At 46.5% G+C, this 18,634-nt stretch overlaps 1 protein-coding gene across 4 annotated transcripts in view; it reads left to right on the top strand.

Annotated features, from left to right (window-relative positions):
• Window positions 1–18,634, top strand: part of COL14A1 (collagen type XIV alpha 1 chain) — a 120,003-nt gene that overhangs the window by 64,017 nt on the left and 37,352 nt on the right. For 3 of the 4 annotated variants that reach the window (XM_035126180.2, XM_035126182.2, XM_060277650.1), the window contains exons 19-31: window positions 441–592; window positions 2,190–2,319; window positions 2,446–2,568; window positions 3,473–3,622; window positions 3,899–4,015; window positions 4,915–5,061; window positions 6,299–6,373; window positions 6,613–6,752; window positions 10,694–10,817; window positions 10,974–11,117; window positions 12,498–12,662; window positions 14,478–14,516; window positions 17,257–17,395. In XM_035126180.2, coding sequence (XP_034982071.2) covers window positions 441–592; window positions 2,190–2,319; window positions 2,446–2,568; window positions 3,473–3,622; window positions 3,899–4,015; window positions 4,915–5,061; window positions 6,299–6,373; window positions 6,613–6,752; window positions 10,694–10,817; window positions 10,974–11,117; window positions 12,498–12,662; window positions 14,478–14,516; window positions 17,257–17,395 — 1,645 coding nt within the window. The remainder of the gene's footprint in view (window positions 1–440; window positions 593–2,189; window positions 2,320–2,445; window positions 2,569–3,472; window positions 3,623–3,898; window positions 4,016–4,914; window positions 5,062–6,298; window positions 6,374–6,612; window positions 6,753–10,693; window positions 10,818–10,973; window positions 11,118–12,497; window positions 12,663–14,477; window positions 14,517–17,256; window positions 17,396–18,634) is intronic. The other variant, XM_035126181.2, reaches the window with a different exon arrangement.

Raw genomic sequence — 18,634 nt, 5'->3', positions numbered from 1 at the left:
TTTCAGAAGGTGAATTTTCCTCACATATCCCCACCTCTAACTTAAAATTCTCTTCAGAGGCCCTGCAAGTGAAGTGTGGCTGATGGCTCTTAGGGAGAAAGTCTTATCGGGGTTGGCACCCCAGTTATGGGAAAGTCTCCTCAGAGAGGCTCATCCGGTCCATTCTTTATGGATTTTTTTGGTCCTAGTACCTCATTATCCACTTAGATTTTTAGAACCTGTGATCTTAAAACCTGAATCTGTACCCCACTGGTTACTTATATGGAAATGTTTGCACTGCAATGGTTTTATAATGTTTCTTAATTATTGTATTTTACTGTAGTATCTTCCTGAGCTAGACAACTATGGTATTGTGCGGCCCCCAAACTCTCTGTGACATTAATAAAATTCAGTTTTTAAAAAAGATTTTGAAAACAAACACATGTTTGATATCATTTCAGTCTTTCGAACAGGAATAAGAAATCTCGTCATAGACGACGAAACTACCTCAAGCTTGAGAGTCAAATGGGACATTTCGGACTACAACGTTCGTCAGTTCAGGGTGACATACCTCACCGCTGATGGTGATCGGGGTGAGGAAGCGGTAAGAACGGTTGGTATGACTTTTCTGTATGGCTCAATTTAGAGTCTTAGTTTTCATAACAAGGAGGCAAATGACTTATCCTACAATGGCTAAATGCTAGCAGACGCCCTGAGTTATATCTCACACATAATTATGCTTGTGTGGCTTGTGAGTTTATAGATACTTGCATGCTTACAATGTCATCAGCGCATGTATTATTTTGCAGTTTCAGCAGCAAAAAATTGGCAGGATAGCAAGGGACGAAGCAGCAAAAAAATTGGCAGGATAGCAAAGGATGAAGGAGAGCAAGTACAAGTAATCTTTTGTTGGAAGCCGCCCAGAGTGGCTGGGGAAACCCAGCCAGATAGGCGGGGTATAAATAATAAAGGTAAAAGTAAAGGGACCCCTGACCGTTACGTCCAGTCACAGACGACTCTGGGGTTGCGGCTCTCATCTCGCTTTACTGGCTGAGGGAGCTGACGTTTGTCCACAGACAGCTTCCGGGTCATGTGGACAGCATGACTAAGCCGCTACTGGCAAAACCAGAGCAGCGCATGGAAACGCTGTTTACCTTCCTGCCGGAGCAGTACCTTTTGGGCGTGCTTTAAAACTGCTAGGTTGGCAGGAGCTGGGACCGAGCAACGGGAGCTCACCCTGTCATGGGGCTTCGAACCATTGACCTTCCAATCAGCAAGCCCTAGGCTCAGTGGTTTAGACCACAGCGCCACCTGCGTCCCTCCTCAAATGCCAAGACCTGGTCAGCTAGGGTCACGTCCATCTACCTGTTCACACACAGGGGGAGGAAGCTCCAGAGCAGGTATGACAGGAAGTCCTTCCTCTCTGGAGCCACGTTCCCCTGTGTGTCCGTTCTAGGCAACAGGAAAATGTTGTACTTGACTGCTAGTAGTAACACATCCCACAGGATCATCTAGTCATCATGCAGGAATATGCAGCTATCCCATACAGATATCAAACCTGCAACCTTGGCATTATCAGCATTACAATCTAACCGACGGAGCTATCCAGCCTAGGCTCGACTTACTTTTTTTAAAATGAAGGCTCAGAGTCTGGGGAACCTTCCCGGAGGCACCACTGGATGTTACTATCTACATCGTGCATGCCTTTGTGCATGATAATCTTGCATGTGTTGCAGTTAAATTCAGAAGTCATGGCCTGCATTGTATGACAAACCCACACAGCATCGGCATTTTCACGTTGGAGAGTGTACAGTGGTACCTCGGGTGACAGACGCTTCAGGTTACAGACGCTTCAGGTTACAGACTCCGCTAACCCAGAAATAGTACCTTGGGTTAATAACTTTACCTCAGGATGAGAACAGAAATCGTGCGGTGGCGGCACGGCGGCAACAGGAGGCCCCATTAGCTAAAGTGGTACCTCAAGTTAAGAACAGTTTCAGGTTAAGAACAGACCTCCAGAACAAATAAAGTTCTTAACCCGAGGTACCACTGTGCATGGATGTACATGGCTTTTCTTTATCTAGAAGCTAGTCCACCGGTGCAGAGGAGGTTTAATCACCTAAAGTGGTCCTGTGGCTTGAGAAGCTCTGAAACAGATGTGAAATACAGAAGTTAATCATAGCTCTTTTTGTTTTGTTTTCCCTGACTAGGTAATGGTCCCTGCAAGGCAAAACAGTTTGCTTCTTCAGCCTTTGCTCTCAGACACTGAATATAAAGTTATGGTTACCCCCATCTATTCTGACGGGGAAGGTGTCAGTCTGTCAGCTCCAGGGAAAACTTGTGAGTACAAAGGTTTCTCTTCCTGCAAAAGTTGAAATATAAGCAACTGTCCCTTTTTTAAGCATGCCCTGCCTCTCCAGGATGTACTGAGAACCATTTCGTTTGTAATACGTTTTCATTTTGCAGTGCCCCTGTTTGCTCCTCAAAATCTCCGGGTCTCTGACGAATGGTACAACCGATTGCGGATTAGCTGGGATGCCCCTCCGTCTCCCACCATGGGATACAGGATTGTATATAAACCTGTGAACAGTGAGTGTCTAAAATGGTTGCTTATGTAGTTTATTAAAATGTGTGGTAAATATGTTAAATCAGGTGTGTGAATGCCACTCGCCTAGGTATTGTTCTCACAAGATAAGGTGGTAGACCTGTGCTACAATAATTCCATCCTGAGAAGATCCCACATTCAGTCTGACTGTCCACGGAAAAAGGATTCCTGGCCATAGAAAACTAGCATTTCAGGAAGATGTTGGGCCAGAGTGCTTTTTCCTAACATGCTAGCTTTCTGCATGCAGGGATTTTTATTTTTTATAACGGGGGAGTGCTTAGTCATGCAAATTCCCAACTGCAGTCCAGACAGAGGTATACCATCTTATCTACTGTCAACTAGTCCAAGGTTATTTATGCTCAAGTCACTCTTGACAAATAAGAATTCCATTTAAGAAGCTAGCCGGGTTTGTGTGTGTGTGTTTTGTAAACTGGAATAAAGTTGGTTAGAAGAATATTTCATTCTAAGAATGAGCATGATTTTATGTGATCAGAAGTTAGTACAGTGGTACCTCTACTTACGAATGTTTCTACTTACGAATGGAGCTCCATCCGCCATCTTGGATGCGGTTTAGATAGGATTTTTTCTACTTACGAATTTTTAGATAGGGTTGCTTCGACTTAGGATTTTTTTCTCCCAATGCATTCCTATGGGATTCAACTTACAATTTTTTTCTACTTACTTCAGTTTAAAAGCAGCCCTGTTTACGAACGATTCAGTGCACCGGAGGCAGGAGGCCTCATTAGGGAAAGCGCGCCTTGGTTTAGGAACGGTTTTGGTTTAAGAACGGACTTTCAGAACGGATTAAGTTTGTAAACCGAAATTTTGCAGTATCTTCAAGCTGTATTTCCCTGCCTAAGTCATTTACATTCCTCTCGCTTTCTACAGTCCCTGGACCAGCCCTGGAGACGTTTGTGGGAGATGATATCAGCACAATCCTTATTTTGAATTTGCTCAGTGGAACTGAATACAGCGTTAAAGTATTTGCTTCCTACTCAACGGGATTCAGCGATGCTTTAGCCAGCGTAGCCAAAACATGTAAGAACCCTCAACTTCTTGTTATCCAATTTCTAATCTCCACTGGCCATATTTCATTGGTAACCTTAGCCTTGAATTCCAACCACTGAAGGAAATGTTTTGCTTGCTCTTCAGCATGATGTTCGTTCTTCAAGTTTAAGGTACATAAAAGCAAAACGTACAGAACAATATTAATAACAAACAAGACAGACAAGTGTGAGAAAACCCAAATTTTAAATCAACGACAAGTAGATTCTGCATCTAAAGAAATGACGTTTTTTTTTTATCCCATTTCAGTGTACTTGGGAGTGACAAATCTGAGTGCTTATCAAGTCCGCATGACAAGTATCTGCGCTCAGTGGCAACTTCAAAGACATGCAACAGCATACAGGGTTGTGATCGAATCACCTCTTGGTAAGTCATAAGGGCATAGCATCAGTGTGATGCCATAACACCTGTCAACTACTAAGATACTATGTTGCCTGATTCATGATTAATACCCACTTATCATATTATAGGGACGCGGGTGGTGCTGTGGGTTAAACCACAGAGCCTAGGGCTTGCCGATCAGAAGGTCGGCGGTTCGAATCCCCGCAACGGAGTGAGCTCCCGTTGCTCGGTCCCAGCTCCTGCCAACCTAGCAGTTCGAAAGCACGCCAAAGTGCAAGTAGATAAACAGGTACTGCTACAGCGGGAAGGTAAATGGCGTTTCCGTGTGCTGCTCTGGTTCGCCAGAAGCGGCTTTGTCATGCTGGCCACATGACCTGGAAGCTGTACGCCGGCTCCCTCAGCCAATAACGCGAGATGAGCGCCACAACCCCAGAGTCGGTCACGACTGGACCTAACGGTCAGGGGTCCCTTTACCTTTACCATATTATAGCGAAACTTAAACAAAGATTAACTCTCATGAAAGTGACCCGCCTTGCATGGAACGTGAAGATTCCTGGAGAAAAGATCATGAGAATGTACTCCTCCCCCCAGACCTCCTTGGTTATAGCTTTTGGTTTGTCTGGAATCAAACAAACCATAGTCCCAGGTTCAGATAAAATGTTAAGTCAAACCATGCCTTAGCTCACAGCAGTGCGGCAGCAGCAGGACTGGAGAGAGAGAAAAGCAGTTGCGTTCTCTCTAGGAGCATGCACGATTGCACATTCTTGCTAAGTCATAGTTTGGTTTAGCATTACCAGCTAATAGAATCCCCAATGTGAGGAGGAGGAGGAGGAGGAGGATGATTTGCTGTGCTTCACTTCATTGTGTTACTTTTATTTTAGACCAAAGTCCTTATCTTTAAATAGCTCCATTTCTAATTTCAGATGGGACACAGGGGGAAGCATTACTTGGTGGAGGAACTCCTAGGCATTGCTTCTTTGAACTCGTTCCTGGTACAGAATACAAAATCAGCATCCATACGCAGCTTCAAGAAATAGAGGGACCTGCTGTTAGCATAATGGAGACCACTTGTAAGTATACATACCATTGGAATTTGGTTCATTTTGCCGTCATCAGACAAATCCACTGACCTCCTTCACACCTGATTTCCTAAACTTGGCACTGTTATCTGATACAATTGCATCAGGGACTCCATGGCTGCCTTCTTCAGACACAGAAGGATCCATCACTAACCTCTGTGATTGGCAGGCCATATGTAGCCTCTGGATTGGCTAGGCCTGGTATAGGCACTAGGAACTGGGCGTTTTGACTTTTGCCTAGTCAGCATAGCAGGACCTTTTACCTGTTGCACCCCAAGCCTTCAGTTCCAACACAGAAACTGCCTTTTACCAGGACAGTCCATTCATTCATCCACCTGGCTGAGTGTTGTGGCAGAAGCTGTCCATGGTTTCAGATGGGGGACATGCTTTTCCTACCAAGGGACTGAGATTTGGGCCACTGCACATTCCAAGCAGATGCTCTACTACAGCCTTTCTCAACCTTGGGTCCATATGTGTTGTTGGACTACGACTCCCATCATCCTTGACCACGGGTCCTGCAAGCTACGGGTGATGGGGGTTGTAGTCCAACCACATCTGAGGATCCAAGGTTGAGAAAGGCTGCTCTACTATATTGAGCTATGGTATTTCACCATGTCCGGGAGATTCAAGATCACGGGGATTCTGGACTGCTGGAAAAACACTTCAGTACAGCCCTGGCCTGACTTTGACACAAAGAAGACAGGTGTGTGTTTGGGTCTAATATTATGCATATCTAATATTGATTAAATTCCCCCCTCCAAACGCCCATTTCCTACCCTCTGCCTTAGGGATGTGTATTGATTGTTTGCGGTAAGTTTCAATTTGCTCTCACCTTCCTTCATAATCTTAAACTTGACTCAAATGCCTGTGTGGTGCTAAAGACTGCACCAACCCTGCAATATGAACTGGAAGGAGCACCGCAAGTTCTATTTCATCAGTGAAATTATATGCATTTAGACTTTGCCAGTGGATATGGTCTGTGAGGTCTTCCAGATTTTCAGGCAAATCTTTGCAACCATGACGGCTAGCAACTCCTTTTTGAAACAGATGAAAGCTGAGATTCTCAGCAAGCCATATTCTGGGCTCAGTACAATATACTTTTGTGAGCTGTGCATGTAACAAAATATTCACATTTTCTGCATTCTCCCAACATCCCAGCAATGCTTTCACAATTAACTGGCTTACACAGTCAAGCTTCCTCTTACTGTTCTTTTTTTCCTGTTTCTAGTGCCGTTCCCAACCCAACCACCACCAACTCCTTCAACCACCACTCCACAACCTACAATTCCTCCTGCAAAGGAAGGTAAGCTCTTTCTGTAGCAGAGTAACGGGTGTGAACGATGCATTGATTTTTTTAACGATTATTCTATTTTGAAAGCTGTTTCCCCCCCCTTCCAGGGTAGAGCTCATAGCTACTCAGTGAGATCCTAATATTTATTGGGTTCCATAGGCAGGTTTACACATGTCAAGGAGGAGAGGCATCACTTTAGAATGGGAAACCTGCTATCTTTTTTGATTCCAAAGTACTTTGTATGTCTTTAGTTTGCAAAGCCGCGAAGGCAGACCTTGTCTTTTTGGTGGATGGCTCATGGAGTATCGGCGATGACAATTTCAACAAAATAATTGGCTTCCTGTACAGCACTGTGGGAGCTCTTGATAAGATTGGCCCTGATGGAACTCAGGTGAGTGAGTGAATGTGAGAAAAAATTAACAGGAATCAAAATGTGAGCAAAGATTTAATTAAAAGGAGGCTTGGAATGGTATGAATCAAAATGCAGTATTATGGCGAATGCTTTTGAAATGCATGCGGTGGGATCTTTCTTTAGATCTGTAAATATTTATATTCCAGAGTGTCATTAATTCCTCTACAGAGACTCACTGTGTTACTGAAATGCCCCTAACAGCTCAATTCCAAACACACCCGCCTGCAAGTTTATGACGTAGGTTATTTTTTTTTGCATAGCACACTTCCGAGCAGGTCTGTTGAAATTTGAAGGCTTGCTGTGGTCTTCAAAGTGGGCCACACAAGCTGACTTCAACACGACTGGGAGATGGCAGGTGTTCACATAGCGCCTACTGGGAGGACTAAGCCCCTTTTTCTACACAGGATTCGGTGAGACCCATTGATGAACAAAGTATCGTAGAGAGCAGCTGTAAGCTATACTGGCCACTTCTGTTCAAGGGAGGAGGGTTCAGTGAAAATGCCCATTCAGTTTACCTCCCACTTGCCACTGTTTCATTCTTCTTTGACTAGATGGTGGTCTTTAGAGAGGTGGACACATGAGAGAAGAGGAGTCTGGTGTCCGCGTTTCTCATGACCCAAGCAGGAAGTGAGCAGGTTGGGTTTGACACTTGGTCCTTCTTGCCTCTGGTGCAAGTTATAGAGATCTTGAGGGCAGCAGTGCAGTGCAGGGGAACACATCTCCTGGGATTTTGCAGACCAAGAATGCATAGGTGCCAACTCCCAGATTGAAAAATCCGGGATCGGCACTGGAAGTCGTGCTGTGGCCATTTTGGAACTGGGCAGAGCAGCACCGGAAGTCGCTTCTACGCATGCTCTTTCCATTTCCAAAATGGCCGCAGTGCCAGAAATCACTTCTGCGCATGTCCAGAAACTCCAGACATGAGCAGAAGGAGCCTCCCCAGGCCAGTAAGAATCCGGGGGATTTACAGGATTTTTAAAAATCTGGGCTGCCAGCGGGAAACGGCTGGAAAAATGGGGGTTTCCCGGGGAATACAGGAGACTTGGCAGCTATGAGAATGGTTATGTTATCTGCCAGAGTACCATGGTAACTGATATGCCCTCCTTCCTTTGGCACTGATAATGAGGCTTTCCAGTTTGTTTGTGATAGATTAGCACAGAAGGAACAAGAGAAATAGTCAAGCAGAGGCTGCATTTCAACTAGCTGAAGATCTTTTATTAAAGCCACTTCCGCCAAGAAGAGGAGGTTGGATTGCGGGCAGTCACGACCCCGCCATGCGTGCAGGGGCTGGGTCCTCAGCCCCTGTGCGATAGGGCGGATTACCATCCGCGCCGCTTGCATGTCCTACGCCACGAGTGTCAAACACAAGGCCCGGGGGCCAAATCCGGCCCGCCAGACCTCGTCATGTGGCCCGCCGAGCACCCCAGCCAGCGGGACCCAGCAGTGGGACCTTGCTGCTGAAGCGCCGCGCCGACAAAGCGCCGACAAACAGCTGGGGCCTGGGGGGGTAGAAAGGCGGCCCGAGCAGCGCTGTGTGGAGCACCCCGAGCCACAGCAGGAGAAGGAGGAGGCAGCTTGCCGGGTCAGCGCCCAGCAGCGCCGCACGGAGAGTCCCGAGCCTCTGGGACGCAGCAGTGCTCTGTAGCACTTTGAATCCTTCTCCTGCTGCCATGGCTCGGCGCCTGGAAACGGCTGCTGCTGCTGCTGCTGCTGAAGCACAGACAAAGCACCCAGCAGTGCCGTGTGGTGGAGGAGGAGGATTCAAAGTGCTACAGAGCACTGCTGCGTCCCAGAGGCTCGGGACTCTCCGTACGGCGCTGACGGACACCGACCCGGCAAGCCTCCTCCTCCTCCTCCTCTTGCCGCCGCCTCCTCCTCCGCCTGCCACGGCTCAGCCTAATGAACGTGAGCTCAGCAGCGGCTCAGCCTCACGAACGTGCAACTCTGAGGCTTTACGCACGTCTCCTAAAACGGACACCCGCTGCCTCACACTGCACGGGAAATGCTTTTTGCCCCTGGGTCCCTTTGCACTCTTTTCTGGCGCTGAATCAAGGCGGCGACCCCCCTTCCCTTTCTTCCTTCCTCTCTCTCGTTCGTATTCTTTCTTTCCCTCTCCTTCCTTCCTTCTTTATCTCTGTCTTCTCTCCCTCTTTCTTTTTCTTTCCTTCTTTATTCCCTTCCTCATTTCCTACTCTTTTTTCTCTCCCCTCTTTCCTTCCTCTCTCCCTCCTGCTCCCTCTTTTCTTTCTTCCTTCCTTACTTCCTTCCTTTCTTCCTTCCGTCCTTCCCATCTTTCTTCCTCTCCTTCATTCTTATTCTTTCTTTCCCTCTCCTTCCTTCCTTCTTTATCTCTGTCTTCTCTCTTTCTTTTTCTTTCCTTCTTTATTCCCTTCCTTATTTCCTGCTCTTCTTTCTCTCCCCTCTTTCTTTCCTTCCTTCCTCTCTCCCTCGCACTCCCTCTTTTCTTCCTTCCTTCCTCCCTCCCCTCCCCTCCCTCTCCCTCTCCTCAGAAACATAGGATGCTGCTTTATACTTCTGGCCCTTAAACCCTGAGACCAGGAGAACAGCTCCAGTGAGTCAACCTCAGCCAGTCCCTTTGGTGAAGGGTGGTGGCTCACTGGCAGAACATCTGTCCTGCATGCAGAAGGACCCCAGCATCTCCAGGTACCAGTAGCTCTGCAAAGCTCCTGCATGAAACCCTAGCGAGCCTCCACCACCCAGTGCAGTTACCAAAAATCATTTTTCAATAAATTGTACAATAATTGTACATTTGAATATCTACTTGCCATTATTCTGACTATGTTAGTTATTACTTACATTATTACAAAAACAGTAATAATTGAATGCAGTGACAATAATTTATGATAATAAAGAGTGGACACATAGTCCTACAGATACAACCGACCCTTTGAGGGTGACAAAACTGCTGATGCGGCCCCCGATGAATTTGAGTTTGACACCCCTGCTATTTAAGCAGGGCATGGGCAGGAATCCCCACTCTTTACCCCCGCTCATCAGCTGCATCGGTTTTCCCGCCCACCCACCCTCTACATCTTTTCCTTTGCCCTTGCTATGGACCTTGGTTGGTCGCCGTTGAGGGGCCTGGTAGGAATTTTTCCACTTGGCAAATTGGCACCAGCCATTTGGTTTTTCGCCTATCTCGTAGCAATCCGTAACAACTCTTGGTTTGGCGGTTAGGCATTGGAATATTACTTTGGAAGTGAGGAGGGGAGGTAGCGCCATCACCTGCCCCGCAAATGGAGGGCCATTCCGTTAAAGGATTCTGGTGTGTGTGGCCCTGTCTGAAGCCTAAGGAGGTTAGGGCCTATCGGTGACCCCAGGGGGAGTTCCTAGTCAATGTGCATCACTGGGCTTCTTGGCTGGTGGTTAATCCTTCCCGGACTCCCAGCACACAGGCTGGGGTCAGATATAGACGGCTAGGGTCCAATGCCTAAGCCAATACCGCTCAACATCCGTAACCAATAAGGTTGTGGCCCATTAACCTTATTTGATGTGTCACATGTCATTATTTCCATGGGGGGTGGGCGGGAGAGGGACGTTGCCACGCAAAGCTCTGTGTGTTCTACAAGCTGAACTTATGCAGCCAGATGTAAACACCACTAAGGGCAGTGGAGCTTACTGGCAGGAAACTATGTCTAAGTTTGAAGTTATGCTGATCCCAATATCTTTGGTATTATATACTACTGATCTTTGTATAACAATGGATCTACACAGCTGCCTGCATTTTGGGACTCTCCTTGGAGGTGTCGCTGTGGTGGCTCTCATGATGAGCCTCCGAAACTTCAAAAATTTACCGCTACCTGGGAGGTGTAAGTGTGTCTGAGAGTGTGGATCCCAACCAGCTTTCACTTGCCCCTGCTGTGTCTGCCATAAATGAGTGAGATGTCTTTTCTATGCAGGTGGCCATTGCTCAGTTCAGTGATGATCCCAGGACCGAATTTAAACTGAATGCCTACCGAACGAAAGAAACACTTCTGGAGGCCATCCAGCAAATAGCATACAAGGGAGGGAATACCAAAACAGGTGAGCTACATTGCCAGGTAGATTTTGTCATTGCTGATTTCAACAAAGGGGGTCGTCGGGGCCCTGCTTTTTGTGGAGAAAGTTGAGGTAGAAATTAAATAAATACACTTCTGCACGCTGTTTATGTTACTCTCTTTTTCTTCTTCTTCTTTACAGGCAAGGCAATTAAACATGCTCAACAGGCCTTATTTACTATTGATTCAGGGACCAGAAAGGGGATCCCAAAGGTTTTGGTAGTGATCACAGATGGGAGATCACAGGATGATGTGAACAAAGTCGCCAGAGAGATGCAGCTAGATGGTAAGAACATAGGGACATAAGATAAGCTCACCTGAATCAGACCAAACTCCCCAAGCATAGCTGTCAAGTACCCCGTATTTCCCAGGAAACCCCCGTTTTTCCTTACCATTTCCTGGCGGTCTCCCGTTTCAGCTCCTCTCCCATTAATCTCCCTTATTTTGGATCCTGTCAGCGGCCATTTTTCTGGTGTCGCTTTGCCCATCTATGGGCACCAAAAATGGCCGGCGCTGGCACCGGAAGTCACGTCTACGCATGTCCGGAAGTGCGTAGATGCAACTTCCGGTGCTGGCGCTGGCCATTTTTGGTGCCCATAGATGGGCAAAGTGACACCGGAAGTTGCGTCTACCGATCCCGGATTTCTCCGTGACAGACTTGGCAGGTATGTCCCCAAGCAGGACATGAATGCAATCGGCTTCTGTTGCCCATCTTCCCTCTGATATTGATGGTAAATGGCCATTTTCTTATGAATTACCTGTTCCAACTTAACTGTCTCAGGAGGCCTTTCATAAAATACAAAATTTAAAAGCAAGTGACAAAGTAGTGATTGGTTTGCTTGATGTATGTTTTAAAAGGAAGTAATTTGCAAGGCACATAATTGCCTCTCTCTCTCTCTCTCTCTCTCTCTCTCTCTCTCTCTCTCTCTCTCTCTCTCTCTCTCTCTCTCTCTCTCTCTCTCTGGCTTCTCTTATGCTGATATATGCAGACTCTTCAACCATCCACTAACCACTTTTATAGGTGTTCTCATAAAAGTCAGGTAGAGAGAGTCAAATGAGCTTTCTCACCGTATCAGTGGTTTTTGCTAGTGTGGGATAAAATGCGGAAGATACTGCAATTATTGGAGTCTCAGGTCTCTTTCTCTTCTTTGATGCAGAAGTTTCTGTATCTGGGGCATGGGCCATTAAACTAGCATCCACCAAACTAAAAATAAATTAAAATTGTGCACCAATGGTTTCAAGCCCCTAGTCTGTTGCATTGTGTTGGCACAATGGTCAAGACACCCTAACTTGCAGGACTGGTGTGTTGGCAAAGCAAGTGTTAGAATTAGGTCATACGTTATTGAAAGAAAAAAAGGGGGAAATTAATCTGTGTGCTTCTTTGTCTGTTGGACACACTACGTAGTTTCTGTTCCTAAAATAAACTTGGCTGGTTGAAGGGAGAGAATTCCTTTTTCTTGGCTGGCTAAAGGGAGAGTCCTTTTATGAAAGTGCTGAAAGAGTAATCTGATGATGTTTATTGGGGTGGAGGAGTGAAATTGTGCCTTCTGGTGCGCGATGGAGAAAACTGGTTTTATTTTTCTGTACTGCGTTTAGTTAAAAGATTAGCAAGAGGAACGGTTGTTGCATCTGAGGCTTTTTGTGTTTTTTTCTCCCTCCAACCTAGGGTTCAGTATATTTGCCATTGGAGTAGCAGATGCTGATTATTCAGAACTGGTTAACATTGGCAGCAAGCCTAGCGACAGGCATGTCTTCTTTGTGGACGACTTTGATGCCTTTAAGAAGATTGAAGATGAACTGATCACTTTTGTCTGCGAGACAGCATCAGCAAGTCAGCGATTAAGACTTCATTTTTTATATGCTTCTGTTTATTGCCCAAATAGCATATAAAAACGATGCTTTGCTAACTGTGGTAGTGTATGATACTCCTGCAGTATGATACTTAACAGTTGAACTCTGTGCATTCGAAGGAAAAGCCGCTGAACAATTATGTACTTCACCTTTTCTGCGATCCTTTTTGCAATCAAACCCATGTAGCAGAATGTGCTTCCTGTCACATTTCAGATTAGGGTTGCTTCCACACTCACTGCCCTGGCTCCAAAACATGACAGCAGATGCTCTTACTTGTAAGTAAGGAAGTGGCCTTTATTGGCAGCAGGATTCGGTCTCAGAGCTCTCACAAGGCATAGGGTTGGCAGAGAAGAGCCTGGTCTAGGAGCACGTGTTGAGGTTCCCGAGTCCAAGATCAGTGATAACAACAACAACAATTTTATTATTTGTACCCAGCCCATCTGACTGGGTTGCCCCAGCCACCCTGGGCGGCTTCCAACAAATATAAAAGAATAATAAAACATCAAACATTAAAAGCTTCCCTAAACAGGGATGCCTTCAGGTGCCTTCTAAAAGTCAGACAGTTGCTTATCTCCTTGACATCCAACGGGAGGGCATTCTACAGGGCGGGTGCCACCAGGAGCGTACGAAGGGGGCGGGGGGCACCGCACTCTGGGTGCCACCCGGGGGTGACAAGATGGCCCGCTGCCTCCCCTCCCTAGCTGTAGAGTGGCCGAGGGTGTGCGCACACCTTCCGTACAGGCTGCTGCACATGCTGTTGGGCGGTGTGCCCCACCCCGGGTGCCGGAGAGGCTTCCTCCGCCACTGGGTGCCACTACCCAGAAGGCCCTCTGCCTGGTTCCCTGTAACTTCACTTCTCATAGGGAGGGAACCGCCAGAAGGCTCTCGGAGCTGGATCTCAGTGTCAAGGCTGCACAGGCTACAACTTTTTTCATGCTCACCTGTCAACCTTTAAACCTAGGCTGGGGCAAAGCCCTTATGTGAGAGAATCTCTGTTCCCATGGGATGCAATTGGGCACAATGTTTGGGTGGGAGCATCTCCTTCCTTCTCCAGAGGCGTTGCCTTGTCTGAGGAGAGAGTGTCAGACCCACTTCTCCAACTGAGTCCTGTGCGGTCACCCCAGGCAGCGGCTTGGAGCCATGCCCGGACTCCAACAGCTCTCTCTCTGCCACAGGAGGAGAGGAAGGAGCAGCCGGGACTCTCAACAATGTTTATCAGAGGGAGGGGAGGGTTTCACCTGCTCCTCCCTCCCCCCCCATACCTTCTCATCTCCCTCCTCGTCTGAACCTGAAGGTGAGGAGGGAGTCATGACAACTACAGCCCTGGAATGTTTCTGAGGCACTGTTTTTCCACAGTTAACGGGGACTAAAATGAAAACAGAGGTTCCTCATAGCACTTGCTATTTTTTATTGCTCCTTAATTAAAATTTATAATCCACCCTTCCTCCCCAAAGGGAGCCCAGAGTGAATCACAATAATACAATTACCGTAGCTAAAAACCAATTTAAAAACAATACTTTAACATATTGCGGACTGAAGTTAAAGCCAACAGTGTAAAATTATCATTGTTTACTGGAAGTTAGATGTTCATTGGTGTGTGTGTGTGTGTGTGTGTGTGTGTGTGTGTGTGTGTGTGCGTGCATGTGTTCTTACAGTGCCAAACTGCACATCAAGGTCCTGGTGTCTATTGATCTCATAGCACAGATTTTGGTTTCCATTTAGAAATATGTCGTGTAGCCAACAATTTTTCTCTCTCTTTCGAGGCTTAAAGATATTCTCTTCTTCCTTTTTGCAGCTTGCCCATTGGTTTATAAAGATGGCAACAGCCTAGCAGGTATAGTATTTCTATACATTCCTTCTTCCTTCCTTCATTTACATTTCTGTATTGCCTTCCTGCCAAGGCACTGAAGGTGGCTTACAAACTTAAAGCACAAATTTAAACACGTGAAATTGGGAGTGGGGAGGGACTGCCTGGAGCAGACCTCACTGTATCTGCTTCCCTAACACTCCCTTGGACTCTTCATCTTCTGTTACAATAATTGTTTAAAGCAGGCATCCCCAAACTGTGGCCCTCCAGATGTTTTGGCCTACAACTCCCGTGATCCCTAGCTAACAGGACCAGTGGTCGGGGAAGATGGGAATTTTAGTCCAAAACATCTGGAGGGCCAAAGTTTGGGGGTGCCTGGTTTAAAGGATTATATTTCTCATTTGCAGATACTTCCCTAACTGACATGCCTACTACTACTAACTTAATAATAATTTATACCATGGGATGCGGGTGGTGCTGTGGTCTAAACCACTGAGCCTAGGGCTTGCCGATTGGAAGGTCGGCGGTTCGAATCCCTGCAACGGGGTGAGCTCCCATTGTCCGGTCCCAGCTCCTGCCCACCTAGCAGTTTGAAAGCACGTCAAGTGCAAGTAGATAAATAGGTACTGCTCCGGCGGGAAGGTAAATGGTGTTTCCATGCACTGCTCTGGTTCACCAGAAGCAGCTTTGTCATGCTGGCCACATGACCTGGAAGCTGTCTGCGGACTAACGTCGGCTCCTTCAACCAGTAAAGCGAGATGAGCGCCACAACCCCAGAGTCGTCCGCGACTGGACTTAACGGTCAGGGGTCCCTTTACCTTTATTATTTATACCCCACCTATCTGGCTGGGTTTCCCCAGCCACTCTGGGCGGCTTCCAACAAAAGATTAAAAATACATTTAAAATACTACTGCTCTGGGAAGGTTTATTGTTCAACTGTTAAAAGGGGCAGTCACATAATGAGACTGTCTGGCGCACTCTGCCAGGGCCATGTCAATCATTCATGGCATTAAACACACACACACACACACACAATACAGGACTTCACCTTGCAACAAATCTAGTGAGGAAATTACTGCTGGGCTCTGATGGTGAGAGACAGCAGCAGCTTCATTGAGCGTAATGATTTATGTCTGATGGTTGCCTGAACGTGTCTGGGCAAACCTTGGGCTCTCTTCTCTCTTCTCTCCTCTCTTCCTCTCTCCTCTCTTCCCCTTTGACAAGGGATTGAAGAGATCAGAAGCTTTTGCTTCTACGTTTGACTAGTTGCAATTTAGCGCCCTGTCCAAAACTGATCAAACTGGTAGTTAAACTATAGTTTACTGAAACAAGCCCACTTTGAAGCTGTCTTCTTTCAATAAATCATAGTCAAGAGTTAGTCACAGTCAGGGTTCAGATGTAATACTAAACTGGGGCTAATTGAAGACGGAACTGAAATCTTCCAACCTTTTTAGAGCTACAGTGCAGGAGCAGGGAAGGGAGAGAACATGAGCATGAGAATCATTCCTGCACCAATAAACTATAGTTTATCATTACACCGAATGCAGTCAATGATTGGTCAGGGTCACATAGGAGAGTTCGGGAAGACTAAGCACCTTGGAACAAAGTCTCCAACCTAAATACTTCATTCTCGGGGCCAAGCTGGCCTCTTACAGTATGCACAAACCCCATTGAAGAACCCGAGCTAGGAAAGACCATAATGATTCTATTGCAAATCTGTTTTTTTCCATGGTTTTCTGCTGCTACTGCTAAACTTAAAGGTAAAGGTAAAGGGACCACTGACCATTAGGTCCAGTCGTGACCGACTCTGGGGTTGCGGCGCTCATCTCGCATTATTGGCTGAGGGAGCCAGCGTACAGCTTCCAGGTCATGTGGCCAGCATGACAAAGCCGCTTCTGGCGAACCAGAGCAGGTGGGATGTGGGTGGCGCTGTGGGTTAAACCACAGAGCCTAGGGCTTGCCGATCAGAAGGTTGGCAGTTTGAATCCCTGCGACGGAGTGAGCTCCCGTTGCTCAGTCTTAGCTCCTGCCAACCTAGCAATTCGAAAACATGTCAAAGTGCAAGTAGATAAATAGGTACCGCTACAGCAGGAAGGTAAACGGCATTTCCGTATGCTGCTGCTAAACTTACAGCAGTATAAATAAACATGCATTTTCTAGAGCTTATGCTTTGTATTTAAAAAAGTTTAATTCCTGTCAGGCACCTTGTACGCTTGCTTCCAGCAACTCCTGAAGCCAAGCCGGTGCCATATGTATTGCTCTGCCTCCCTTTGGACTGCATTAGCGAGGCTGAGAGAGGGGTCTTCTTGTCTGGGCTGCCCAGGACCTCCATACATACTACCCAGGCTTATTTATGCGCCTTAGAAGGTCACTTCAGTGCTTCTAATGCAGCGGTTTGACTTTGTCCTCTCTAGACAGATGAATGCTGCTGCTGCCACCAATTCCTGCCATTTTGTTCAGCAGCTTTCAGGAGGAGAATTCAAGAATTCAGTACTGGGCTACATGAACCAATGGCCTGACTCAGCACCAGGCAACGTCATGTTCCAATCACTATTCGCTGACAACCTTTCCCACTTTACCTTTCAAGCACCATTAAAACATATGACACTTGAGCAAGTTGACGACCACCTTCTTACATTATTTTATAGGGTTTTGTGATGTGAAAGTTCCCAGGGAACTAGTAAACTTAGCAGTGGTATAAATCTTTGGTCATTTTCACTCCCAAGCCACATTAAGAGAAGTCAGTGACATGTGTTATGTTTTTCAGGATTCAAAATGATGGAGATGTTTGGTTTGGTGGAAAAAGAGTTTGCAACAGTGGAAGGGGTTTCTATGGAGCCTGGAACATTTAATGCCTACTCCTGCTACAGACTGCATAAGGATGCTTTGGTTTCCCAGCCAACCAAGTATGAACTGTAGATGTATTCTTAAAACATGTTGTATAATTGCAGCCAAATCTCATGGAACCTAAATCATAGCAACATTTTCTAAATCTGCGCCTGAATGCAGGATTTATAAGAGCAGGCCCTACCATTAGGCAAGAGAGGCAATCCACCTCAAACTCAGATTTTGAGTGACAAATTGTGAGTGAGATCCCATGGGGCTGTTCATTCCTCTCCTCCCTCTGCAGCCCCATTGTGCACCCCCAAAATCTGCTTTGAATGATTGGAAGAGCCTCTGGAGTAACAGAGTGGCATTTGAGTTTCTGCCTCAGGGAGCAAAATATCTGTTTTGGGCCCATCTCAGAAGCTCTGTATGGTATTTAACCATTACAAAAAATAGCAAAGGTTTCAAGTTATTTGGGGGCATGGTGGTAAATGTTTTCACTGCTGAAAAGGTGAGGGTTTTTATGGATGCAAATGAAGCAATCTCACTAAGCAAACAGGGCAGTGTTTTGGGGGAGAAGATAGGAAGAAACTGCAGTTCAGGAAAATGCAGAATGGTAGTGAGTTACTTATTTGTGTGTTACTTATTCACATGCTCAGGGTTTCCCAGCTTTATCAGTCAATCAAGTGGAAGATCTTCTGCACAACAGAATACGTTTTCGTGTGCAGATTTCCCCCCATCACATGTGCAAGTTTCTCTACATCTATAGAATTCTCTCTCTTCCCCCCCCCCCCCCGCTGCCAAGTGTACCTGGTTGTTTATGAAATAGGTGTCCCAATTCCAAAATCTGCTTGGGAGGCACACTCCCTCTCCACTACTGGCGAGAGGGGATTTCCTTAGCTCTCCAGATGTCACATTCCTGCCTCCTGTCAGTCATTTGATTGGCAGGGGACGGGGTCGAGTGTAAGGTCTGTGGGAAGCACTGTTCTTGGAGCTGTCTGGATTAGGGCATCTGACTAGAGTGTTATTATTCTTGAACCAAGCTTTTGCTTGCTTCCCAAGAAGAAGTCATGGGCAGAATCCTCCTTCCAAACATTTACAGTAAGCATCTCTCCTGTAATGCAAGTCTGCCCGGACTGCCTCTGGAATATTACCAGTATTAATCTTTACCTTGGCCAAACCAACGTGCTTGCCCCTTTAAAAAAATATCTGCATTCATTAAAATCCCTCATCGTATGTCACACTCTGGCATGAGGGTTGAGTGTTGAAAACACGAGAGAGAAGCATATTGAGTTTCAGAGAAAGTTGAGTCCAAGAGC

The sequence above is a fragment of the Zootoca vivipara genome, chromosome 8, assembly GCF_963506605.1.
Source record: "Zootoca vivipara chromosome 8, rZooViv1.1, whole genome shotgun sequence".
NCBI lineage: Eukaryota > Metazoa > Chordata > Lepidosauria > Squamata > Lacertidae > Zootoca > Zootoca vivipara.
Note: the sequence above shows the minus strand (reverse complement) of the source record. Positions and strands in the feature narration are given on the sequence as shown.